At 43.1% G+C, this 26,559-nt stretch overlaps 2 protein-coding genes across 6 annotated transcripts in view; one reads left to right on the top strand and one right to left on the bottom strand.

Annotated features, from left to right (window-relative positions):
* The window catches only part of itsn1 (intersectin 1 (SH3 domain protein)), a 92,796-nt gene extending 76,618 nt beyond the window's left edge, over window positions 1-16,178 (top strand). For all 5 annotated transcript variants that reach the window (XM_015363745.2, XM_069178735.1, XM_069178734.1 and 2 more), the window contains 11 exons: window positions 1,822-1,943; window positions 2,527-2,633; window positions 4,709-4,892; window positions 5,837-5,935; window positions 8,484-8,651; window positions 9,045-9,257; window positions 9,512-9,633; window positions 10,151-10,233; window positions 10,516-10,599; window positions 10,940-11,113; window positions 11,571-16,178. In XM_015363745.2, coding sequence (XP_015219231.1) covers window positions 1,822-1,943; window positions 2,527-2,633; window positions 4,709-4,892; window positions 5,837-5,935; window positions 8,484-8,651; window positions 9,045-9,257; window positions 9,512-9,633; window positions 10,151-10,233; window positions 10,516-10,599; window positions 10,940-11,113; window positions 11,571-11,719 — 1,505 coding nt within the window. In that variant the 3' untranslated portion in view covers window positions 11,720-16,178. The remainder of the gene's footprint in view (window positions 1-1,821; window positions 1,944-2,526; window positions 2,634-4,708; window positions 4,893-5,836; window positions 5,936-8,483; window positions 8,652-9,044; window positions 9,258-9,511; window positions 9,634-10,150; window positions 10,234-10,515; window positions 10,600-10,939; window positions 11,114-11,570) is intronic.
* Window positions 16,179-17,325: 1,147 nt separating this feature from the next.
* On the bottom strand, window positions 17,326-24,736 carry atp5po (ATP synthase peripheral stalk subunit OSCP). Its single transcript, XM_006639040.3, has 7 exons — window positions 24,641-24,736; window positions 23,899-23,949; window positions 22,585-22,695; window positions 19,708-19,837; window positions 18,912-19,024; window positions 18,604-18,690; window positions 17,326-17,544 (listed from the first exon to the last, which is right to left on the bottom strand). Exons 1-7 carry the CDS (start codon window positions 24,665-24,667, stop codon window positions 17,434-17,436), a joined length of 630 nt encoding a protein of 209 aa, XP_006639103.1. The 5' UTR covers window positions 24,668-24,736; the 3' UTR covers window positions 17,326-17,433.
* Window positions 24,737-26,559: the final 1,823 nt, after the last annotated feature.

Below are 26,559 nucleotides of genomic sequence, written 5' to 3'. Positions count from 1 at the left end.
CACTATTTAGATGTCAGACACACCAAGATGGTACGTACCTAATTTTTCTGCAGTCTCCCATTTCCCCTTCGTCAAAGTGGCCCATTCGCTGAAGACATCCTTTCAAAGCACAGACTGTGCCCTGTTGTAGGTTGGATTTTGGGTTAAGACATTAGTGTGAGTGTAGTCATTAGTGAGGTGTACAACATGGGTTGAAAAATCCCATTACAAGCTGACCAGGTGCCAGGTTAAGTCAGCCAGGGAGTCCTTGGCTTGCTGGGACTTGGCGTTTTTTGATGTGGAGGCCCATGTTGGTCCACAGTCCATGCCAGCTTTCCTGCAGCACTGTGAAAACTGGAGGACTTCATCGATAAGCACACAAGCCCAGGATGCACAGTCAGGGGGGCACGGCCCTACGGCTGAGCACTGGGTTCACAGTTCATCATCTTGTGTTAGAAGAGATTTTCAGAATGCCGTCTCCTGTTTTTTTTTCATTTGCAAATCTTGCACGTTTCCCAAGAAATGGTTTCTTCCTTCTGTACCGCCAGACCTATCAACAGTCCAGAATTCTGCTTTTCGCCTTTTTCTAACTTTGTGAGAAGAAGTGTTTTTTATGCCAAGGCAAATAGTCTTCAGAAATGTAGTCAATTTGGGCTAGTTTTTGCAGTTATACTTGAGAAGCTGATTCTAGACAACCTGATAATTAAAAATGCTTCCACGACAATATAAGAGACGTTGGCTGAAAATGTTAGCTTGTTTAATCAAATCATGAACAAGGGCATCTTCTTATTGCACAAGGTCAAGGTTACAGATGCAAGCCAAACCAGGTCATTGTTTTACTAGGCTGTGCATGGAGAAAGAACCTGGCCAACAATAGATTACAAGCCTGTTGCTCTACAAATCATGGCTCTGCCACTTCAGTCCAATTTATGGAAGTGCTGCATTGTGCTTCAGCTTATGGTGAGGAGGGTGGCTCAGAATCTCTCGCCTGCTATGAAGAACACGAGATTATACAGAGCTCTTTCAGTTTCTGGCTTCATTAATTCATCCTATTGATCTCTGCAGTGCATGGGTTTCAAATGATGTGTTCTGTCCAAGTAATCCAACGTCAAATGTGATGTCATCAGTGCCTATTTATCCATCAGAATTCCTAATTTAAGGAGGGAAAAGGGAACAAGGACTGGTCAAAACAGGACCTTAGAAGCTGAGAGATATGTCACAGACCTTATTTTGTCCAGCTACTGGTTTTAGATATTGCTCAAACTCATTTCTTGAAATTGTGGGACTGCAATTAATTTTTGCAGAAAGTCAAAGCTGTATAGAAGTCATACATTGTAAAATTCCTAAATGTTCTCAGCTTAATAGTGTTGGTAATAAATTGTTAACATTTTTACATAGTTGACCTTTGTCTAAGATTGCTTACATTCAGGCCTATATTACAGACCAGCTTAGTACATAACTTCCATATTATGAAGCCACGTCACATGACTAGTAGAATACAGCACAGTGCAATGAGCTATACAGTAAGCAAAGCAATCCAGCATACAGCAGATCCAGCACATAAGGTGGAGTGCCATTGTCCTGAAATGCGTGATTCTAGAGAAGTGCCGGGTGAAGAGGTCAAGGGGTGCTGTTTCTCCCTTGTGACTGTGCGTGTGCTGATTTAGGGCCTCCTTGCAGTGAGGTGAAAGGTGAAACGGGTATTTGTAGGTGGAGCTGCCAATGACCAAACCCCAGATGGAAAGGTGACCTCAGGGATTCACCTGACTTTTGTGGTTGGTGGTTGAAAACCGCTGTTTATTGTGATGAGGAAGAAGAGGCTGATGGCCTGTTCTGTCTTAGGGTGCGCAGACCTGCACCTCCTGGACATGCTGACTCCCACAGAGAGGAAGAGGCAGGGCTACATCCATGAGCTGATTGTGACGGAGGAGAACTACGTCAATGACCTGCAGCTGGTTACAGAGGTACAGACAGCCCTGTGGACATGTTACAGTGACACTTCCCCACTGTGACCCACCGTACCTGTGTGTTTATCGAGCTGGAATTCACAGATCATAAACCTTCTCTGTTTCATTGAGGTGTGCCACCAACAGAAGAGCAGCGTTTGGCTACGCTGTTAAACTTTTAAAAGACTTTTAGTTGAGTGTTTTGTCCTCTGAAATATTTCCTCCTACACCCTAGCAGTTCAGGCAAGACTTCCCTAACGTAACAAACAAAGAGACAAATTTAAAACACCTTTGTAAAAGAGAACAGGGAACACGAGCTAGCTTGTGGATTTATTTATCAGTTTATCAGCAGATACCAGAGTGCCCAAACCTCATGTGCTGGATTTAAAAATTTTCAACAATAAGAGCCATTGTTGTATACTCTAGAACGTGAATATTAACACATTTTCCTTATACACCGAATTCCAAAGGCTTGGTTCATAGTGGAGCTAAACCTACGAGTGTATAGACAAATGAGATGATTACAAATCCTTCAATGAGCTCTTGGAGTGAAGCCCACTGGGCTCCGGTTGCGTAAAGTGCTCTTCTCTTGTGACCTCAGGTCTTCCAGAAGCCCCTGTTGGAGTCCGAGCTGCTGACAGAGAAGGAGGTGGGGATGATTTTTGTCAACTGGAAGGAACTGATCATGTGCAACATCAAACTGCTGAAGTAAGTTTCCTTCGATGTTTCCCTGTCCATATGCGAATCAGGAATCAGAGAATGATCTCTGAGACCCCTGTCTGCAGGGTGTGATCTCTAACACTCCCTCCTGCTGAGTGTGATCTCTGAAACTCTCTCTTGCAGAGTGTGATCTCTGACACTCCCTCCTGCAGGGTGTGATCTCTGACACTCCCCTCCTGCAGGGTGTGATCTCTGACACTCTCTCCTGCAGGGTGTGATCTCTGACACTCTCTCCTGCAGGGTGTGATCTCTGACACTCTCTCCTGCAGGGTGTGATCTCCGACACTCCCTCCTACAGGGTGTGATCTCTGAGACTCCTGCAGAGTGTGATCTCTGACACTCCCTCCTGCAGAGTGTGATCTCTGACACTCCCTCCTGCAGAGTGTGATCTCTGACACTCCCTCCTGCAGAGTGTGATCTCTGACACTCCCTCCTGCAGAGTGTGATCTCTGACACTCCCTCCTGCAGGGTGTGATCTCTGAGACTCCTGCAGAGTGTGATCTAAGACACTATCTCCTGCAGGGTGTGATCTCTCACACTCTCTCCTGCAGGGTGTGATCCCTGACACTCTCTCCTGCAGGGTGTGATCCCTGAGACTCTCTCCTGCAGGGTGTGATCTCTGAGACTCCCGCCTGCAGGGTGTGATCTCTGAGACTCCCGCCTGCAGGGTGTGATCTCTGAGACTCCCGCCTGCAGGGTGTGATCTCTGAGACTCCCGCCTGCAGGGTGTGATCTCTGACACTCCCTCCTGCAGGGTGTGATCTCTGACACTCTCTCCTGCAGGGTGTGATCTCTGACACTCTTTCCTGCAGGGTGTGATCTCCGACACTCCCTCCTACAGGGTGTGATCTCTGAGACTCCTGCAGAGTGTGATCTCCGACACTCCCTCCTGCAGAGTGTGATCTCTGACACTCCCTCCTGCAGGGTGTGATCTCTGAGACTCCTGCAGAGTGTGATCTAAGACACTATCTCCTGCAGGGTGTGATCTCTCACACTCTCTCCTGCAGGGTGTGATCTCTGAGACTCCCGCCTGCAGGGTGTGATCTCTGAGACTCCCGCCTGCAGAGTGTGATCTCTGAGACTCCCGCCTGCAGGGTGTGATCTCTGACACTCCCGTCTGCAGGGTGTGATCTCTGACACTCCCGTCTGCAGGGTGTGATCTCTGACACTCTCTCCTGCAGGGTGTGATCTCTGACACTCTTTCCTGCAGGGTGTGATCTCCGACACTCCCTCCTACAGGGTGTGATCTCTGAGACTCCTGCAGAGTGTGATCTCCGACACTCCCTCCTGCAGAGTGTGATCTCTGACACTCCCTCCTGCAGGGTGTGATCTCTGAGACTCCTGCAGAGTGTGATCTAAGACACTATCTCCTGCAGGGTGTGATCTCTCACACTCTCTCCTGCAGGGTGTGATCTCTGAGACTCCCGCCTGCAGGGTGTGATCTCTGAGACTCCCGCCTGCAGAGTGTGATCTCTGAGACTCCCGCCTGCAGGGTGTGATCTCTGACACTCCCGTCTGCAGAGTGTGATCTCCGACACTCTCTCCTGCAGGGTGTGATCTCCGACACTCCCTCCTGCAGAGTGTGATCTCCGACACTCCCTCCTGCAGGGTGTGATCTAAGACACTCTCTCCTGCAGGGTGTGATCTCTGACACTCTCTCCTGCAGGGTGTGATCTCTGAGACTCCCGCCTGCAGGGTGTGATCTCTGAGACTCCGGCCTGCAGGGTGTGATCTCTGAGACTCCCTCCTGCAGGGTGTGATCTCTGACACTCCCGTCTGCAGGGTGTGATCTCTGACACTCCCTCCTGCAGGGTGTGATCTCTGACACTCCCTCCTGCAGGGTGTGATCTCTGACACTCCCTCCTGCAGGGTGTGATCTCTGACCCTCCTGCAGGGTGTGATCTCTGACCCTCCTGCAGGGTGTGATCTCAAACTCTGGCCTGCAGTGTGATCTCTGACACTCCCTCCTGCAGGGTGTGATCTCAAACTCCTGCCTGCAGGGTATGATCTCTGAAACTCCTGTCTGAAGGCTGAGTGCTAACTGCAGGTGTGTGTTTGCGAAGGGCTCTGCGGGTACGGAAGAAGATGTCTGGTGAGCGGATGCCAGTGAAGATGATCGGTGACATCCTGACTGCCCAGCTGCCCCACATGCAGCCCTACATTCGCTTCTGCAGCTGTCAGCTGAACGGCGCCACTCTCATTCAGCAGAAGACTGATGAAGTGCCAGACTTCAAGGACTTTGTCAAGGCAAGGTCCCCTGGCGCAGCAGACTGGAACTGCAGTTCCCCTGGTTTAGTGGCTGTCTGCCCTACTTAATTTCAGTTTTGCTCATCGATCTGAAATTCGTTGTCAGGGTCATAAGAAATTACAGTATTACAAGGCCTGATTTGTTTCATGGGATTTAAATTAAAATGGGCGTAGCAGCCAGGATACGACAAAATTGATTTAAATCTTTAATTTAGATTTAATATCAATCAGTTGATAATCATTTTCTGCAGCAGTATCCTGTAAGGTTATTTGTTGGTTGCTTGTTTGTGGGTTTTTAAAATTAAATCTCACTTTGGCATACATTGTTAGCTAGGAAAGTGAAACTTAGCCAGCTTCACTGTAAATCTGAGCATAATTCTGGATTACTCCCTTTTCAAGGGTAAGATAAAAATCTGGTATCAGTTTTTATTGCAGATGACAAATCTGAAAATAGAACGCCATTTTAAGCCACAGGGCAAAACAGCAATGAAGAGATTAACATCAAATGTTTGTTGCAGGAATAAATCTAAGGAGTTATATTCAGAACATAAGCTGTTTATTCACAAAGTGTCTGTAAGTTAACAAAGATACCACTTCTTATGTGAAACTGAAGCTTCTGACACACTCTTCTCAGCTTACAGAATCAACATGTCTGCAGAATTGAGTTTTGAAATGTTCTTCAGCTCTGTTTAACATAGTTACAGATCCAATTATTAGTACCTTAAAGCTGATGTAAAGTTATTCATACTGTAGATTTATTACACAGTACTTGTTAAATTACGCCTTGTTAAATTACCTGTGTGAATTATATTGAGCCTCTTACGTGGGTGGTGAAGGTACTCGAATGAAATGAAATGGTTTAAGATGCTGAAGTGTAATTCTTATGCCTGGAACAGAGCTCCCTACCTCCGTCTTACCCCTACCATGTCGTGGTTCTTTTCCAGAGGTTAGCAATGGACCCGCGCTGCAAGGGGATGCCACTGTCCAGTTTCTTACTGAAGCCCATGCAGAGAGTCACTCGATACCCACTCATCATTAAGAATGTAAGCAAGCTGTCCGCTCTGAGCCAGAGAGCTAGACAGGCGAGGGCTATCCGTATCCGTATAACTGGGCAGCCGTTTCATAGCTCTCGGAAATAAGTGCCTGTAGCTCTCCTCAAATGTGCTTCAAGTCACATGGGTTCACACAGTGTTCTCATTGAATGCATATAAAGAAAACAAGACTCTGCAATTTACACTTTCCAAAATTAAGTGGTTTGTAGACATTTTGTTAATTACTAAAGTTAGGTCTTAAAGGAGATTAAAACAAATGTAGATTAAGCCGGCCCAGGGACGCCAAATAATGTAGGGAAAACCGGTTCTGTAGGGTTTGGGCATTTACTGAGACAATTATTAATTGTAGCAGTAAATCACAAAGTTGATTCTTTTGATGGCTTTAGAATCCAACCATGCGACATAACTCAAACAACGCGCACACACAAGTACTAATACACGAGGATACATTTATTAATACATAGAATATGCATGTAAACCTAACAGATCTTATCGAGAGGGTTATCAGAATACAAAAAATATATATTCAATCAGTTACGAAGTGTTACACATATCAAGAGGACATACGTTCAGTATATCATTCATTAAGACCGTTTCGTAAAGTGAACTTGGTTACAACTTCTACATTAGATACTCAAAACAAGCACATAACTCTTAGGAATTAAATTGATATCAACTGGTTGGGATAACAATTGAATTCTCGAGCTGTAATGCATTGAAGTTGAATACTCATCCAATCTTTGGGGATTCAGATCTCCTGCGGGGACAAAGAAAGAGTTGCAGGCTGTTGCTGTCCAATCCGCGCTCTCTGGCTCCGTGCCAGGCTGTGCTGTGCGGCTTGCGACGGTGCGCTGCTGATGCTCACCGTTGGCTTTAACTAGCAAAGTTTGTGCACAGGAGAAAAGATGACTGTGGGTCCCAGCAAGTCAGGAAGAGGACCGGTTCGTTCCTGATGAAGAGCTAGTTCTGAATAGTAATTCAGCTGTCCACAGTTCCGACCTGTTCACGAGGCCTGCTGCTGGTGCTAACCTCGGGTGGATCCTCTGGTTACTCTCTGGCAACCCCCGCTCTCGACTCTTAGAACAAAGGAAAGTTCTGGCACTCGGACACACTGGCCGTTCCGTGGTTGTCCGGGCTGAGTCTCAGGATGGTCAGGAGGCGCGCTGCGAGAATGTCCTGCCCTTGGGAGCCTTCTGCTCCTGGGCCGTCCTGCCCTGGAATTCTCCTTTGAATTCCCTTTAGAATTGTTGAATCTGAATCTGAATCTGAATCTCTCAGGCTCTCTGTGTTGCCTGTTTTTACCTGGAGGAACTTCAGCTCATTGATTGGCTGAAAGTTCCATGGGCATCAGAGTCCCACGTGGGTTACTCGGCCCTACCAGTCCCTGATTGGTTGATCAAGGTGAGATATGAGTCACTTAGTCCTGACACTTAAGAATGCAGTCCAGATGTCCAACTGGCACTCCCTAGACAGATAGGCGCCAATGGATGACCATTGATCATGATAGCCAGGCTTAGCTAAGTGCATCCCCCTTTGGGAGCTGTCCTTATCAAAAGAAAACATCTTGCATGAATGGTTTCTCTGTGGCTGCACCACAGAGATGAACAGAGAAATGGGGCCTCATTTGGGAAGCTCAGAAACACTTAATTCTGCCTTATTATTAAGCCTCGCCGCTACACAAATAAGACAGAACCTGTGCAGTGAAATCCCAGTAAAAGCTGGTGGAGAGGTATGATCAGTTTTGTACAGTCTGTGGGGAACTGTTTTCACAGCCTGCATCTCTGAGCAGACACACAGGCGGTCCAATAACACCATTATTTAACATACACAGAGATATCCACTACCCTTTCTGTCATTAAGCTAATGAAATATGGCTCATCAGGACAGAGTGTCACACTGAAGGGGCGTTCGTGCAAGGGAGCAACAGTATAACACACCTGACAGGTAGCTCTCCCCCTGTCTCAAACAAGGGCCTCTCTTTTATACCCAGATCCCCCTTGCTTTACACAGACCAGTAAAATGTTCCACCTACTCTGTAATTCTAAGAGACAAACATGGCACCGTCTTGCAGGATCATTCTCCCTCTAAACGTTTGCCATAAACTTTCTCAGCCTCCTTCATCCTTTTCAGTGAAGCCTTATTTATTCTTCCATCCTCGTCTTAATGTGACATGACAGTGATGTAACCATGGGAAAACTGTACAAGTATAGACTTTCCCAAGGGCAAGTGATACAAACAATAACCACTGGTCTGTGATTACTTGCCTCCCTAATCTGATGGGCCAGAAAGCAAGGCTGTCCCAGCTGCCTCCTTGCGTCATAAGAGCACAGACTCATCGTGGCCGATTTGACTGTGCTTCCCTAACGACCGTTGGGTTGTACTCCATTTCCCTGGAGTTCTTCACCCATGGGGAAATGTCACACAGAGACCGCCAGAGCTTGCTGGGTGACTGTATGAAAGGACAGGCACTAGAGTTGACAGGGGTACAAAGTCCAGGGTTTCGCGCTTGCCTACAGTGACAGGCGGTGTTTTGACCCAGATCCTGGAGAACACTCCGGAGAATCATCCGGACCACAGCCACCTGAAGCAGGCGCAGGAGAAGGCGGAGGAGCTGTGCTCGCAGGTGAACGAAGGCGTGAGGGAGAAGGAGAACTCGGACCGCCTGGAGTGGATCCAGGCCCATGTGCAGTGCGAGGGCCTGTCTGAGGTAATGTTCACAGCCTGCTAGGGCAGGGGCCTGGGTAGGCAGGACTGCTGGCATCTGTAGGCACTGTTCACTGAATTATTTTATCTAATTCTTTGGCATGGTGATAAACAGCTATATTTAAAGTATTCAGGAATAAATAAATCATACTATAAGCTTTTGTTATTATATGGAGTTAATAAAAACAGGCATATAATTTTGTACTTCCCCACTGATCCCGGACAAACCCTGTGTTTTCTGGTTTTCATGCCAACTGTGTGCTCATTAAACCAGTCTTCTGGAAGAGATTTCATGTAGAAACAGGTTTTAAATTTTTTGTAGGTTAGTGAAGAAAAATACTTCTTTGGAGTTTATTCCCCCTTCAGAAAAGCTCACCTGTTCCCTTTTGTCGTGAAGCAACTGGTGTTCAACTCCGTGACGAACTGCCTGGGGCCACGCAAGTTCCTTCACAGTGGGAAGCTCTACAAGGCCAAGAGCAACAAGGAGCTGTATGGCTTCCTCTTCAACGACTTCCTGCTGCTCACGCAGACCATCAAACCGCTGGGCTCCTCTGGGTCTGACAAGGTCTTCAGCCCCAAGTCCAACCTGCAGTACAAGATGTACAAGAGTGTGAGTCCCTCGTCCGACTGGTTGGCCAAAGGCCCAGCATTGTAGAAAAAGTATACCACCACCTATTTCTTCACCACTTTGTTTGGGAAAGTTTGTCCCAGACTTTCTTTTAATGATTTTCTGTTTGTATTTGGTACGGCTGTTGAGGTTCAAGAGATTTTAGCTTCAGATCAATGAAAACCCCAGAGGTACTACAAGTACTTGGAGTTCACATACAGAAAATTTACTCAGTATATCCTGTGTTGGTTTCACAGCCAATATTTCTGAACGAAGTGCTGGTGAAGCTGCCCACAGACCCCTCTGGAGATGAGCCCATATTTCACATCTCACACATCGACAGAGTGTACACGCTGCGAGCAGAGAGCATCAACGAAAGGTATGCTTTTGTACAGTGGACACTCTGCAGGTGACTTTATACTGCACATGAAACAGCATATTTAGCACTTGGATGTTGATAAACATCTCAATATCTGGCATATGTTTTTCACCTGTAGAGGAAATAAAAGCAGGGATGTGGTCCAGTGAGTGAAGCCCGAGAAGTTTCAAAACAAGAGAGAAACAAGTGCTAAGATTTAGGAGCAAGCACTAAGACTGATCAGGGAGATACTGGTTTAAATACCCTGCGGAAAAGAAAATAAGTGCTGTTTAATTACATGCAGGTGGTCTAGATAATCTGCCTGATCGTGTTGCCAGGGAATGCAGATAGGAAGATTGATAGTAACACCAGCCGTGATGTTATGAGTGCAGGAAACAGCACTTACCCGAGAGCGAGTATTACAAGTTGGATCTTTGTCATTTTCAAAAATAAGACCACGTCTTATTAAGCTGTGGATGAATTGGACATAGTAAGGATTTCCAGCAAGATCTAATCTTTTCTGTTCATGTGTCTACAGAACAGCCTGGGTACAGAAAATAAAAGCTGCCTCTGAGCTCTACATTGAAACAGAGAAAAGGAAGAGGGAAAAGGCTTACCTGGGTGAGTCCAATCAGAGCACACAGACAGCACGCTCAGCTCCCTTCACAGGGTTTCAGAGTCACTACAGGCTGGAGTGCCTGGGAGTTCTCAGTGCCTCTCAGTGGTTGGCCTGGACAGCTGATGATTCCCAGAATTCAGCAGAGATGTTATTAAGGGTTGTGAGGTACCCTTTTGTTATTGGACCTTTGTGTGAAATGTTGTGATTTGCTGTTGGAATTAATTCATGTATACGCTGTTACAAAAAATCATTAGATTTCTCACCGCTGTTATTGTTGTACGCAGTGCGTTCCCAGAGGGCCACAGGAATCGGTCGACTGATGGTGAATATTGTGGAAGGTATTGAACTAAAGCCCTGCAGGTCACATGGTAAGATTACGTACAATATATCTGGTTTTGGTGAGGGTGGAGGATTCTCCACAACAGAGTTTACATATATTTAGCCCATCATTTTGCTTTTCTACTAGAAGCTGCAATGTCTAATTGAGGCCTACTTCAGAGTAGCTTTTTTAAATAGATTTTAACATTCCCTTATTTTTAAATAACTCTGTTCTCATCATCTTATCATGAGTCGTCTTGGACAAAGGCATTGAGGAGATATTGTTTCCCCCCCAAGAGAAAACACAGATGTGAAAAATGCCACCTCTGGAGCTGTTGCTGGTATCTTGTGTGGAGAAGCCTGTCCTGACCTGGTCTCTTCTGCCCACAGGGAAGAGCAACCCATACTGTGAGGTGACCATGGGCTCCCAGTGCCACATCACCAAGACAATGCAGGACACGCTGAACCCCAAGTGGAACTCCAACTGCCAGTTCTTCATCAAGGACCTGGAGCAGGATGTGCTGTGTGTTACCGTGTTCGAACGAGATCAGTTCTCCCCTGACGGTAAGAAAGTCCAACTGCTTTCTAGCACTGTGCCGGCTTCAGAACTATCTGTTTACAGACGGCATACTCTACACACATGACCTCTGGTCTGTAGCACGTGTGGGCTCAGGGGTTTCTGGATCCTACAGCATCTTGGACAAGTTGTTGATGTGAATACATCCTGTGTGCTGCCAAAAGAGACCTAGCTTTCATATTTTAGCCCACAGCCATTCCACTCCTTTTAAAAGAACTTTTCTTTGTCCATGGTCGACAGAAACATCACACTGAAAAGAATACAAAACAAAGGTCTCTACACTTTTAGATTAGATTAGAACAGAAATGGCACTGATTTTAAACACACTGGTGTTCTGTCATCGATACCCTTTTTTCCAAGCTTCCCTGAGGATCTCGGACTGGCTATTGACCAGGGAGAGAAGGGAAAGCACTGCTCTCACCCAATACCCCTTCTGTGTTGCAGACTTCTTGGGCAGGACAGAAATCCGGGCGGCTGATATCAAGAAAGACCAGGGTTCAAAGGGACCAATCACTAAGAGGCTTCTTCTGCATGAAGTCCCCACGGGAGAGATTGTAGTACGGTTGGATCTACAACTGTTTGATGAACTATAGGAACAGCTTTGTTTTTGAATTCCAAGGTCTAGTGTCGTAGTTTGCAATGTGTGTGTATCTGCAAAAGCTGTTCAGTTCTTGTGTGAGATAGGATGTTTTTTTTTTACATTTTTCTTTTTTATATATATATATTTTGTGCGTGATCTTTGCTTCACACGAGGATCAGACATCCTTCTGTTAGCTCAGGCTTTTTTTGGACTGCAAGTCATTAGCGTGACCTCAACAAAGCATGAGCAATCACTTCTTAACTGCAACATGAAGATTTGGAGCAAATTGCTATAAAACACACATTGGTTTATGTTATACCAGAAGAAAAAACACGTAGGCTTTTCCTATTAGTGAAGAACTGTAAAACCCCACAACAGTCCACTTTTCAATGTGTACCACACACAAAAAAGAAAACAATTTCATCTGAGTTTTTTATTTCACATATTATATAATCTTTATTAGTCTTAAGAACGTTTTTACCATTTGTTTCTGTCACATTCATATTTGGTTATCTCTCATGAATTGTGTGAATTGCAGGGAACTAAAAAAGATTATTACAGAATGTTACAAGGTACATAGTCAGCAGAAAGACATTAGAGCTTAGAGTATGAACAAGGAGTATTTTTAAGAAATAAGGGTGTAATTATATTTTACCACAATGTTTTAAACTATCTGCTGTCATCACACGTCACCTGGCAAAATTCATTTATGTGTTAACGAGACTGTAGTCCTAATCCTAAATGTATTTATTGAAATATTTATTTATTGCATGAAGGTATTGATTGATGCAGGGTACTTGTGCAGGAAAGAGATTCAGGTGAATTAGAGGTGCCCATCAATGAGGGTCCAGAGGTTCTACAGCAAGGCCTTTCGCATCTGTTGATGCGTCTCTGTTCTGCTCTTGGGGTCCTTTGATCTGCACTGCCGCACAAAAACACTATACATATTTGTGTGGAAACATGTGGTCTCAGCAATGTTAAAGGAAAGACGGCACTGAATATTTTCTTTCTTTTTTTAGAAACAAAGAAATGCTTTTATCAAAGCAACAGAAAAGGACACTGGTGCATGACTAGATAATGACTAGATTGTGTGTTTTGGGCTTATTTTTTTTCAAGGGTCAGCAAAATTTAGAGGAAAGGTGACAATTCCTGTTGAAGGCTAATACATAAAGACTACTTTTATTCTGAAAAATGAAGGCGTAGGTACAGTACTTACAGAAAGGAACATGGATTTTGGGGGGGGTTGGTATGATTAGCTGCATATATGTAGATTTCAGTCTTGATTCCATTGAAACTGAAAGTATTCCACAGCAGATACTTAAAGAACTTGAACATTGCCATGTGCTTTTACCTTATATAAATTCCTATGTTTTGAATTTCTGATTTTTTAGAAGACATGATGTCACATCCAATTCATGCATAGTTATTTGCTGTTATAAACAAATAGGTTTGGGGAAAATCACCACTAGTGATTTGCTTATACTGCCTCAATTCCCTGTATAGCATTCCACTGGGGTTGGATTCCACACAGTGGGAATCAGCAGTCAGACTAGAATGTCTGTGTTGCTACTGTGTTTAGACTTGGTTTATAAATGTTATTAGGTTTAACATCAATCCTAGCTTTTCTTAGTGCTAGGTTGCTGGTCTATCATGCCTGCCATCACTCCCTCTGCCTTTTTCATGTGGAACTCCTTTCAGTAGTACTATTTAGAATCATTTAAATCTTTGGTTTGGTGTTAAGTCCTCTGCTTAGGTTTGAAGCTGAGGCTCAGAAAGCTGCAATTTTGTTCTGTGGTAAACTAATGATGACATATTTTGTCTTAGGTTCAGTAACGATAGGAATAAAAATGTGACAAGACACTCCAGAAAATCATTATCAATTGCTAAAATATTTATTTAAAGAAAGATATCATTTTACCTCATTTCAAGAAACTATTCAAATGGATGTTGTAATGGAATTTGAAGTCTGCAGGGTGTTTCTTATTTTTATTACATTGATTATTATTTGCGTAACAGATAAAACAACACAAAATGTCTTGTATTTTAAAATATGTATACTTTTCATTTAGTTTCACACCTGAAGTAACACAAAAACAACACAAATACACTTTTGTGAGGCATTTGATTTTAATGAAACCTGGCAGTTCAGTTTGAATGAATGCTTCCCAAAATTTCTCAGAAAGCTTGTAAGAAACATTTGAATATCCATCTGTCATTTGGCACTTATTTTTCTTTACTGTAAATGTCAATGAAGGCATTCTGAATGAATCTAAATTGTTACTTGTATAATGATATATATATTGTATAACATTGCGCCTTTTCTTTTTTAGAACTTCCTTCTAGCTTACTACTGAAAGTACCAGTGGGTACTGATGTGATTGTGACAGAAGAGTGGATTTTGAAGCACTGAATTAATTTTGATAGCTTTGTAAGTCAAAAAAAGGACAAATGATAGTTATTTAAATCTTGAGAAAGACTTAGAATCACAAGCATTATATAACTTTGTTCATGAGTCATACTGATTTAGATCAATTGGATATTTTAGAATGTTTATTTAATGTGATGTATGTGTGTATTTGAAAGCCTCATAATGTAAAATGTGACATTTAATATTACAATAGGATAATTATAACAGTTTTGGCATGTTTATAGGGTGTCTTTTTTTAGAAAAAATGCAGGTTAATCAACTTATTTTTGACAAAATGTGAAATTAAGTTTATTTTTTTATACACAAGTTTTTTTTTATTTTGGATGATTGTGCTGTTTGGACAAGAAGGTATTTCTGTAGCTTTATAAAAACAGCAAAGCTGTTTGACTTCATTGATTCGCCGACTCTTGTTTGATTCTCGTCAGCGGGGTGAGGCAAGCGAGGTCTGACGTCACAGTGTCTTGCTGTGACAATTAGACTTAATATATTTGCCAAGAAACAGTATTTTTGAATTTGTGATCTGTAGTATGAACTGAACTTTTATTCCTCAAAGGGAAAAAAGTACTGCAGTTTAAATGTTTTTTTCTTACACAGTATGAAATACTGGAGGACCTGTTTTTGTAACATATTACAAACACTTAGGAAGCTTTAAATTGCACTACAAAAAAAGAAGCAATTTGAGGGAACATTTGCCTATTTTTTTAATACCAAGAGACTTTCTTTACACAGTGGCTCCATATCCTTTCTACAAACATGAGTTATTCCTTTCTTTTACAAATACAATGTTTAGGACATTTCTTAGTATTAAGGTAAATCAGCTCAGACTTGCTTACTGGTGTTTCAGAAGCTGTTATTTCAGCTTGTTTCTTTCAGTGTCCTGCACTTGCTTCTTCTTGTGCTTAGCAGGCTTGTTCTTGTGGATATCCTTTGCTGCATTGCCTTTTCTATGCCCAGCCTTCCTTTGTGAGCAAACGTCCCATCTGATCCACTTTCTAGTACGAAAGCTGTGAGTTAAGGCAGTCAGTTGAGGGCAGCGTTGCAGACAAGACGGCTGGGCCTAATGTTGGTTCAGCATCCCGAGCCACACTGCAAGGAGGAATCACCACTGTTGTTCAGCTTGGCTGACCCAGTAGAATTAAACTAGTCAAGTTTTCTACCTGGAGCCTACAGTTCCTAGACAGCACGGTTTAGTAATCTGATTGCACCACGAGTCTGCTTCACATGGTCTTGAAGCACCTTTTAAACCTCAAAGTCCAGGGCTAGAGACCTGCTGGTGAGCAGAAGAAAAGGTTGGTGTGATGAATAACCTTGGCCTTCCAGTTTTAAGGCTCAGCCTCTGTATAAAATCATTTCTGAACTTAAGGAAAGGGCTTTATGTGAATGGCAACAGCTTTTGCAGAAACGCCGTTGCTCTAACTTTTTGTGTCAAACTAGTTTGTAGTGGAGTGTTTCAGTTTCTGTTGAACTGCTCCATTACCCAATCCTCCGAGTTAAGCCTGGGAACGGGCAACACAGTAGAGTCTTGTTCTCCCAGTGCGAAGTTTCAGACACTCCCTTGCTGGTTTGTGCTGTATCACAGTAGTGCACATAATTTTTGTTGCCAATCATGTTTTTTTTTATTTAAAGAATAAGCATATTACATGTGGTTATATTCAAATCTAAAAGTATACAGAGAATTGATTCATATAATGGTGTAAGAATGTACTGTCTTAAATGTTTAAAAATGATAAAAAGACAGGCGAGGAAAACTGTGGAAGTACTCTTTGGTGGGAGAAGAGGGGTGTTGGAGAGGGATGTCTCCTTTTCAAAATTGATCTTCAGGGGAGATCAAGTTTGTATTATTTGAAGTTTGTACATAATAATAGCTCTCAATATCATTTTTTTCAAAACCCACAAAGCATGCAATTGCTTTTATTTTTTTTAATATAGTATAACGAAGAGTGTCTGATCCCTGGTTCTATAACGATGCCATGTAAAACCTAGTGTGCGGTACTGTAATGTAAACCTGTCAAGAGACCCTTATTAAAGGACTTCCTTTCTTTAACATGCATTTTTTTTTGTTGGGGTGCCTTCTGGCCAGGCTGGGGCTGTGTGGCTGATGTACTGCTCTGACACAGGAGCGGTCCAAAGGGGTTACCAATTTTCAGGGATGCATGAGCTCGTGCCCCCGACTAATATTCTCGAATATTAAAGACACTTCAGACTCTGCTCAACTACAATATAACAAGACTCTAAAAACCTGGTCCCTTTCCAGCCCTTTTCCAGCGCATTTAAAGACCTCCCAAAAAATCCCAGGCCCTCGGTCCTGAGTTCAAACCACATTTTAACAGGCTCTGGATCCAAGAGCTGCCATTGTGCCAATTCCACTGCACTGACGAACCTCTCTTTCGTTAACGCCAAGCTCTCCTTCCCAACAGAAGGAGGACACAGGTCGTCACACCAGGGTCCAGTGTTCAAGAGCTCATTACAGAAGTGAGGTCTTCTCCCTGTCGCAGAAGTCCCAGTTTTTTGCCGCTGTATAGGCACCCTGGGAGCAGAGCGGCACGTGCTCCGAGCCCTGCACCCCGAGATCGACCCCAGCAGCAGTAGAGCTGCACCCACACTGCCCACAGGCTCCAGCTGCTGAATTCAAAGCACAGTGTGCTTTGCCTTTCAGGCTGTCCCTCCCCCCATTTACTGGAACTTATTGACTGTGGTGCCAATCATTGTAGGAGCACTGACTAATGTTCTAAAGAGAACAACCTGGACCTGAGCAGCTGACTGTGTCCCAAAGAAAAGTGCAGCAAAGGGTTACAAAGACAACCAGTACAAAAAAAACAGAACTGAATTTGAGTTTCATGTTAGGCTCAATATATTTCACCTACTTCACCAACCAACGGCGCAGATTACACCTCACATTAACCGCGCAAAAAAGTCAGTCAGACTTTTCAAAGCTCTTCAGTATTACTTTAAAGTGGAACCGAAGAGATGTCAGTGTGTTTTTTTGAAGACTCTTAGTCAATCATATTTGCCACTATATGTGAAAATGATCTGATCGAGCAGCAAATTTTGTAACAAACACAGCTCACACCCTTTCCCTCATGAACTTAGATTTGGAAACAACCGGTCACCCCTGGCTTTCCTTTTAACAGATTACCAAGATCAGTTCTCCAAAAGCTCCATTTTGACAGAGGGACAAAGACAAAAAACAGTTTGTATTACAGAACATTTATTACCCACGTTTATAACAGGCAGATGAGGTCTAGGTCACTGCTGAAAAGCAGAAAAGTACACGTTTAACTGCCCAGCAGTCCGTAAAACTAGGTCTCCTTCATGATTTTAGTCAGCTTCTGGATCTTGGTTTTCGTGGACATATCCACATACTTGTCTCCAATGCTGACGATCATTCCCCCAAAGATGGAAGGGTCAGACTATAAGGTAAAACACAAGGCAAACACTTCAATCATAGCGTGAAGCAAAAAACAGGTACAGTAACAGGTAGTTCACATTTCCAGCTTCTGGCTCTGTTGTCCTTGTTGGGGAATTCAGTGGAAGGGATCATGTGCTTGCCGTTACTCAACTGCCTGGAAGATCTCATTCTTGCTCGTACAACAGCTATAAGTCTAACCAATTTAAAAGTTCAAAATTTGAACGGAACAAGAAAACTGGAAAGTTTCACTCTTGTAAAAACTGTTTCACGAGTGGACTAAATAACCTCAAAGGCTGTCATCAGTGAATCACTTAATGCACACTTGGGGTTCTACATTTTCAAAAGATCGATCTTGTTAAATCCCATTCAGAATTGTAGCTTCAACTTCAGAAATCACTTCCAACTGTAGAAGGTAGGTGAACCTGATAATCCATCATCTAACCTTATGCAAGATCTCAAATAATACCAATTAAAAAAAGTTTTAGATCAGAAACCACATATATGATCAGAATGTGATCATTGGAAGGAGATTATCAGAAGCTTACAAGAAAAAATAAAACATTGATGGAATACAGGGTAAATATTATTCAAAATCCTCAGACCAGCCTGCCCAGCCTACCTCCTCACAGACTTTGAGATTCGTTTTAAAGATGATCTAAATCCACTGAATAAGGAAAATTCACCGTTGAATGAAATGTTAACGCTAGACATCACCATGAGAAACACACCATGCACCGTCTTATCAATAATTCTTTATATACAACAACTTTGCATTTATGGACAGAAACTCCATGGCTTAAAATTAAGTTACTTGACTTATGCCGTAAGAACTAATAATCTTTTATTTTTTAACACTAATATTTTTTTTAAAGAAAATGCCCTAGTCACACTTCCTATAAACAGTTAGGTGTATCTACTTTACTATTATGGCATTCCACAAGATCGGTAACACCACACTTAAAGCTGAATAAAAATGTAAAAGCTGTTCAAGTAAGAAAAGGCTATTCAAGAAAAGGTTCAAGCAAAAGCAACAGATTAGGACCTGCAGTCCAGCACCCACCTTGGTCTCCAGCTTCAGAGTCTCTCCCTTCTGCAGAAACCCAGTCAAAGCAGTTTTCAGCTCAGTCAGGTGGGCTTCTTCCAGGGGCTGGGATTGAAATCGAAACAGGAGACTCACAGGGCAATGTTACAGCAACAAGGACACACACACGATTGAGAAAAAAAAAACAGGATTTTATCTGTACTCCCATCAGGGAAAAAAACAGCCTTCGCTTGTGCACATTAAAATTTCAACCCGGCAAAATCCTGGTACTTACTAGAAACTGTGAAGTGCATGTCGGTTCCTGTCGCCTGAGGCCTGTGCCTTACCTGCGCTGTCGTGACGGAACAGAGGACCTCCCCGCGGTGCGCGCTCATCATCTTGCCGAAGGCCGAGATCACGTCGGCAGTCAGTGTCAGGCGGCCGTTATCAGCCAGCACCTCTGGGAAAGAGGGGAAGTGAAACGGCACCCATTTAACAGAGCAGTGCGGCCTCCAACGTATCTTCTCCCCAGTACCACTGCGGTGTCTGGATGGGAACGATCCGAGGCGCTTCGGGAGGAATGGCGGTGTCTTCCTCACGCTAGGACTGTTGAATAGCCTCAGCATGGTAAAACTGAAGCGTGTCCCATCTAGTACCTAGTTCTAGTACTTCGGCCAGCCTGAAAGCTGTGGACAATAGCCATAGTTCTAATGTAAAGCAGCATTACCAATTTGAACCAAAAGTAGATCCTTCTACTAATGTGTAACAGCTCAAGGTGTAGTTTACATAAAAAACAGCTAAGAGGTCAACAGGTCACGATTATTGAGGTAAATACAAGCATAGTTAATGGCATCACCTACCACTATATTTTTCATGTTTTTCCTGCTTATCCAAAATTCATACAAATTAAGTGTATTTCTGATAGACATTTATCTTGCAAAACAAAGCTGTATTAAGATTAAAATGAAAAAAATAACGCACAATCACATCTTATACCTCATTGTTAGACCTATTAACCTATTGACAAGTCCCTCTCTTCCAGTCCTATAGGAAAATAAATATTTTGTTTTCTTAATTAAAGGGAGTTGCAGCAGAGCCCCATCAGTCCTTTGTGCTTGTTCTACACAGGGACAGCACCCTTACTGATCAGGTTGACTGTGATGGGGGAGAGGTTCTCCTTCGTGAGAGCGTCACCGAAGGTCTTCTGCTTCACGCTGCGCTTGACATGAGGGTTTAGCACCACACTCGACAGCCTGGGCTCTTTGATCAGGGTCTGAAAACGAGAAGCAATTCAATCACTCCAGTGCTCCTGCTCATTCAGCCAGATCCATGGAAGACACTTCTGCACACAAACATTCACAACAGTACGGGCCCAATTTAGAATGGCATGTACTCGACTCCTGCAATGGTCCATCACATTTTAGAAAACCTATTTTATACACTGGCGCTCAAAAGTCTTCACCCCCTTGGAATTTTTCCAATCAATGTATTTGTTTGGGATTTTTTGCCATTGATCGACACAAGACACTCCATAATGTCAAATTGAAATTCTATAGATCCTAAATATAAATATAAAACAGAAAATAAGTGATTCTCACACACATGGAGTCCAGCTATGTGCAATTAGGGTGTTTCACATGAGTTCAGGATAATTATTCCTATCTCTGGGAGGTCCCACAGTTGATTAATACAGCTCCCAGCAAAAATATAATGAAGACAAAGGAAGTTTCACAGTAAATCTGGGATAGGGTTATTAAACAGCACCAATCAGGGGGAGGGTATAAGGAAATTCAAGGCACTGAATATCCTCCAAAGCAGAGTGAAGTCCATTATAAAGAAATGTGGATAAAACTGCACAACTGTGAAGAACATTGAGTCCTCAAAAACATGGTGTCCAGGCAAGAAGTGCACTAGTCAGGTAGTGCATCAGGAAGCCTGTGAGAAGTCTAAAGGTTCTACAGTTTTCCATGGCTGAGATGGGAGAAACTGTGCATATGACAATTGCCTGTGATATGGTAGAGATAACTGGGATGTATGGTAGAGTGACAAAAAACTTGCATCGAATCTCGACTACACTTTTCCAGAAGGCACGTGGGCATGTGAGGGACTCCGAGACCAAGTGAAAGCAGATTCTATGGTCCGACAAGATCAAAATTGACCTTTTTGGGTTCAACGGTAAGCGTCAAGTTGGGCACAACCATAAGAGTGATCATCATCCTCAGCCTGGACAAAGATTGTGATGATAGAAGGAAAATGAAATCAGCAAAGTACATAGAAATCCTCCACACCAGGGCCTGGACAAAGATTGTGATGATAGAAGGAAAATGAAATCAGCAAAGTACATAGAAATCCTGGAGGAAAACCTGCTGCAAACCGCAAGAGACGTGGGAGCTGGGAGAAGATTCATCTTCCAGCAGCAACAATGACCCAGAACATACAGCCAAAGCCATGCTGGAGTGGTTTAAAAAGAAAAAAAAAAGCCAATGTTCTGGAGTGACCCAGTCAAAGCCCGGAACTCAAGAATCTGTGGCAGGAGTTGAAAATTGCTGGTCACCAAAAGTTCCCATCCAACCCGAGAGAGTCTAAGCAATTTTGCCAACAAGAATCGGCAAAGATTGCAGTGTCCTAATGTGCAAAGCTGGTTGAAACCTATTTAAGAAGATTTACGGCTGTAATTAATCAAACATTATCTCAAAGGGAGTGAATACTTATGGAATCGGTTATTTTCCATTTTATATTTATAAATAATTTGAGGAGCTGTTGAATTTTGATTTCCGCTTGACATTAGAGTGTTTTCTGTCAATCAATAGGAAAACTCCCAGTTAAATACATTACAATTCCATGTAATAGCTATTGTAACACAATAGCCACTGTATATTTCATACCCAAAAAGTAAAGCACGTAGACACTGGAATTTAAAGAATGCTGTAACAGGCACAGGTTTTAATCAAGGAGATCATTGGACTGATGTCCATCAAAAATATTGAAATGATGTTTGTGTAAACTTTTCACTTCAGCACTGGTATTTGAACAAATATGTTCACATGCAAATATCTTTTCATACCATTAGTTTTCAATCCTGATTAAATATAAGCAATCCAAAAAGCTGAAAAATTGTTATAGATTTTTTTTAAATTTCCTCATTATTTTCTGTTTCATTAAAAAAACAGTATTACAAATAGGGCTGTTAAAATATTTTAACACTATAGGTCACCAGCAGCTTTCATGGGTAGGTTAACGCTGTCTGAAAGTGACAAAGGCATTATCTAAAGTTCTCGCAATCTATAAAAACAGATCAGACTCACATCTCCTCAGTATCCTATTTACATCACAGATTATTTAAAACAAAAGTGGGATAAACCAAGTGTCTGTTATAAGCTTTACACCTCCACAGGCACTACAATTAAAAACATCTGTTGCCCAGCTCAAAGAAACCAGCAAGAAATGTCAGGAGTACAGAGCCCCCAGAATCATCTCCCCTAATTATTTAAATCCCCACACTGAAAACCAAATTAAAACATAGGCAGGCAGTTGTTTCTGGAGTGTGCCGCCAACTTTATCAGCCTTGACCTTCCTGAAGCCTGCTGTCTGTACTGATTTAAGTCTTTCCATCTTCCCCAAGACATGTTTAGATACTAGATCAAATGCCTTCCACTCATGTCTTCCAACAATCCATAACACATCCTTTAATATTCCTTTATATATTCCTTCCATTAGCCAAAGTCTACAGCAAACCATCATCTCATGCAGCTTCCCACACACTCCAGCTGCATGCGCTGTGGATCGCCTGATGGACTCTTCATGACCCATGATTGTAAAAAGGGCACTTCTCAACATAATATCATTTCAAATGTACCCAAGTGCCTTCCATATCCTTTGGCGTAGCCAATAGGGTGCTACATGAGCATCTGCATCAGGCCCTGCGCAGCACACAAGGTCAGACCATACAATGCTGCTTTGCTGGTGTCTGTGTCACACATGTCCTGTCTGCTCGTGCGCGCAAGAGAAGAGGAGACTTACAGCGACGCGACCCAGCTCCCTCTCCACTTGGTCCAGCTTCTTCTGCTTGGAGGCGGCAGAGAACAGGGCAGTGGCGTAGCGGCCCTCCACACCATACACTTGGATGGGCGGCTGGAGGAAGAGGCCGCGTTAGCTGCGTGTTGCCCAGTGGGGGCTTTCTAGAAGGCGTTCAAACAATAGAGCATCGCCAGTACGGGAACACGGGTCAGCTGCTGTCTGGATACTCCCTATTCCTCCTCCTTTGAAACGGACTGCTCAAGCTGCCCTCAGAAAGGAACACTCCACAAGTACAGGAACTTTGAATCTGGGATGCTCAGTTTGTGTCTTAGGTGGCTTTCGGTTTGAAAGGATCGGGCTGTGCAGACCAGGCCATTAACCCTGAATTCACAGAGGCTTAGCGCACTATAATGTTATAATAATGTAATGTTTATAATGTTTCTTTATTAGCCCTATACAATTTCTTGCATTAGGAATTCATCTTTTCGCATACCCCAGCTTTTCTCCAAGGAGACACAGACAGGGAGAGAAGCTTGGGGTCAGAGCGCAGGGTATGCCATTGTACGGCGCCCCTGGAGCAGTTGGGGTTAAGGGCCTTGCTCAGGGGCCCAACTGAGTAGGATTCCTCTGCCGGATTTGAACCGGCAACCTTCCAGTCACAGACGCAGATCCTTAGCCACAGAGCCACCGCTCCGCCCGTAACTAACAATGTCTGGGAAATTTACAAAGAGGGAGTACATGACAGAGAGAACAGAAGGGAGACAAACAGTTGACTGGGTTGCCAAGAAATCATAAGAGTCCCTGCACCCCTACAGAACCAAACGTAGAAGACCTCTTTGCAGCCCATAATTTTCAGAGGTTTCTCTTAAACTTACTTTTAAGATATTAAAAGTGATATTACTTTTAGAAGTCAGACTCAGGGAAAGTGATTTGTCGAGCATTGTATCCAATGCTCACAACACCACATGTGACTACTTAAACTGACAGGTGAAAATGTTGACTTTTTAAAACGTGAAAACCAAAACAATGAAAATGTTAGTTTTCAGCAGAGACAGCATTCTCGCTCTTTAATCAGCTTGTGGAAGCACGGGATAAATAATAAAAAAAAACTGAAAACATTTTCTGAATTCTATTCAGTTTCCATCCACTTCCATGATGTGAGAAGTGGCTTTGGGCAAAGTGACTAACAGAGGTCTAGGCCAACTCTCTCTGTCAGGTAAGTAAGTAGTGTTTCTGTCCTATCAGACAACACAGATACTCAACAGTCAAGGGAGTCTGTCAAGATGTTCCTTAAGATCACTGTGCCTCTAGTCTTACCTTAACCAGCTTCGCAACAGGCTTAACTACAGTGGTGCTGAAGAGGCGCACCTGCAGGAATGAAACAGAGCTATTAGAGCACCTATTAAATTATTCATCATCCTCTGGTCTGATCTTAAAATTAAGAACTACCTGCATCATTTAAAAAAATAAAATAAACCCTGCGATGTCCACAAGGCCAAAAAACATTTTCCTGGAAAAAACAAAACCTACATAAATGGCTTCTGTCCCACTTCTGCAGTCAAAGAATCAAATCTTTCAAGGTCTTGCGTTTATAATTAAAAGCAAAGAAGAAAAATTACAACAACTCGTTAACTTGGAGATCTAATTCTTAGGATTTCAGGAAACCACTGCTGTAAGAAAGGGGGGTTCCTCTAGTCTAGGTTTAGGGGGGGGGGTGTCTTTACTCTTCGACAAGGGCACTGCAGAGAAGGCCGACACCCTCGGCAGTTTATTCCAAAACGTGATATGCGTTTGATCTTTAGATGGAGCAGTATATCCATCTGGAGACAAAACCGTACACTCAAATTAACACGTAAAAACACGGGTTGTCATATGCACAAGGCCTGAATAAAAAATAGTGGTAGTCTCACTATAATATAATCTGAACACATGCAATAATAACCGCACTGCTTTCACTCTCCATATGCATTTATCATCACCATAGATTACAGAAAACGGACTCAACGCAGTCCCTAAGGAATTTATCTGTCCTGTTAATCCACATTTCTCAATGTCCTACCTGCTGCCCCAGTCCTGCCGCTGCCATTTTCTCCTGTTACTGTGTAGGTCAAACCAAGAGCGCATGAACGGAAGTAGGGTGGCTGGGAAACACAGGGAATTGTGGTTACTGTAGTTTATAACGCAATCGTGCTGTGATCGAAGAGCTTTCTGGTAAATGTAGTGGGCAGTTAAGGCTTTCCAGTTCAGTGGAAAATTACTACCTCCTTAAAACTGAGTCAAGCGCCGCCTCAGACTGTACAGTGGAAAATTACTTTCTGCATCGCAGGTCGAACAGTATGCTTGCAACGGAGTGCGATGCTCGATGGAAAATTACATGCTCGCATAACAAAAATACTGGTACATGATTGGGTATTGGGCTAGTGTGTATTAGTATTTGGTCAAGTTTCTGTTTCACAGGAAACGCAACTGTGTGCTGTAGATTGAAGTAAGCAGACACACTAACCGGTTTACAGCCCATGTGACAAGATAAATCAAATATAATCACCAACGAGTCAAAAGCTTTTTTATTCTAAAACTATTCACGTGTGATTTACACGTGTTTTGCTATAGCTTTATGTTATGTAAAACAAATCAACTCGATTATCATTATACCTACAAGCATATTTATGTGTTTTGAAACTCACTCTCATGGAAATATTGAGTTCATGTGCCCAAAGATGTTATTTGTCTTAATTATAAAGAATTAGACTGGAAAAAAAATACTGCAGAATTTTGGGACTGAAGTCTTAACCTGTTCCTGCTGACATCGTAACATGACTGGCTTCTTCAGAAGGTAAATTTGCTGCTGGGTCAAAGCCATTCCGCCTGAGTCTCGCAGGATTTGTCAGTGCGTGTGTAATACACGGATTCCTAGCACGCTACAGGTTTTCACCAAGCGACATTTACCCCGTCACTAAAAAAACCCAACAACCTCGGCCCCATTAAAACTGTCACGTCGCGGTTAATTTCACTGAGATGCAAAGCAGTCGCTCGGAGCGCCTCCAGGTGTCGCGTTGAACGCTGTCAAGTAGCGAGGCGGCTCGCCTTGTGGAATTTTCCACGCTGTGTTATATAGCGCATGTGATACAGTCCTGTTTACATTCACAGCGCATTGTTAAAACTGAGCCCCCCCGTGTACCACCGTGTATCCTGTTACTTTGAAAAAATACTACATTCTCCTTGGCTCTGAACGCACTTGGGATACTATTTCATTTTATACGTTTGTGTGCAGGTTTGATGAATCATTATCCCCCCCACCTTCCTTTGTCATCTTCTGAAAATGTTTTATTTGTACTAAGAATCTAAATTTCATTAGATTCCGAGCATTTCACAGACGCAGTGTGTTAAAAAAAAGTGCCGGCGGTACTACAGTAAGTTTATGTGCAGTCAGGTAAGTGGATTTTTAATTTAATCGTGCGCAGCTGTAATTTACAGTACTGCATGTGTCACAGATGGGTGACCCCTAAATGCAGGAAAAATATCTGCTTTTGAAGCCGACTATGCCAATTCTATCAATTTAGCTATTTCAAAGGATGCCAGGCCCTTTTTTTTCCCTGCAGCAGGTTCTTTTTATCACCCAGAACCACTGGCGCCCCCCTCAGAAAAGACAAGACAGTCATTCTACATAATTTCCCTTTTTATTACCCAGAAATTAGGGAAATTGTATCAAGGCCTACCCAACAGAACATAACTCACAAAAGGTGTCTCCAGGGGACACACATGCCAGGCCAGCACCAGAACCGCATGGACCCTAGTTACCAAAAACCCAGTGTCCAGGGGAGCAGAAATGAAGAAAAAAAACTCGGTTGCCATGTTAGGCATCCTCTCCAGTCCCGGTGGACGCGAACTTCGGTTATGGGGGTAGGGAAGATAATGCTCGGGCTTTTCTTCGCTGCTCTCTGTAGAGCCCCTGGTGTCTGAGTCCCCTCCCGGGTGCTA

The sequence above is a fragment of the Lepisosteus oculatus genome, chromosome 15 (assembly GCF_040954835.1).
Source record: "Lepisosteus oculatus isolate fLepOcu1 chromosome 15, fLepOcu1.hap2, whole genome shotgun sequence".
In the NCBI taxonomy this organism is placed as follows: Eukaryota; Metazoa; Chordata; class Actinopteri; order Semionotiformes; family Lepisosteidae; genus Lepisosteus; species Lepisosteus oculatus.
The sequence above is the reverse complement of the archived record's forward strand: the minus strand, read 5'-3'. Positions and strand labels throughout refer to the sequence as shown.

What these genes read in the sequence shown, in the direction of transcription:
- atp5po (XM_006639040.3), bottom strand. Translation starts at nt 24,667, where the DNA reads ATGGCAGCGGCAGGACTGGGGCAGCAG. An exon ending in CATCACAGTCAACCTGATCA is followed by an intron (nt 19,025 to 19,707) that starts GTAAGGGTGCTG and finishes CCTCTTTCCCAG; the next exon opens with AGGTGCTGGCTGATAACGGC. An exon ending in GTTCCGTCACGACAGCGCAG is followed by an intron (nt 18,691 to 18,911) that starts GTAAGGCACAGG and finishes TTTCAATCCCAG; the next exon opens with CCCCTGGAAGAAGCCCACCT.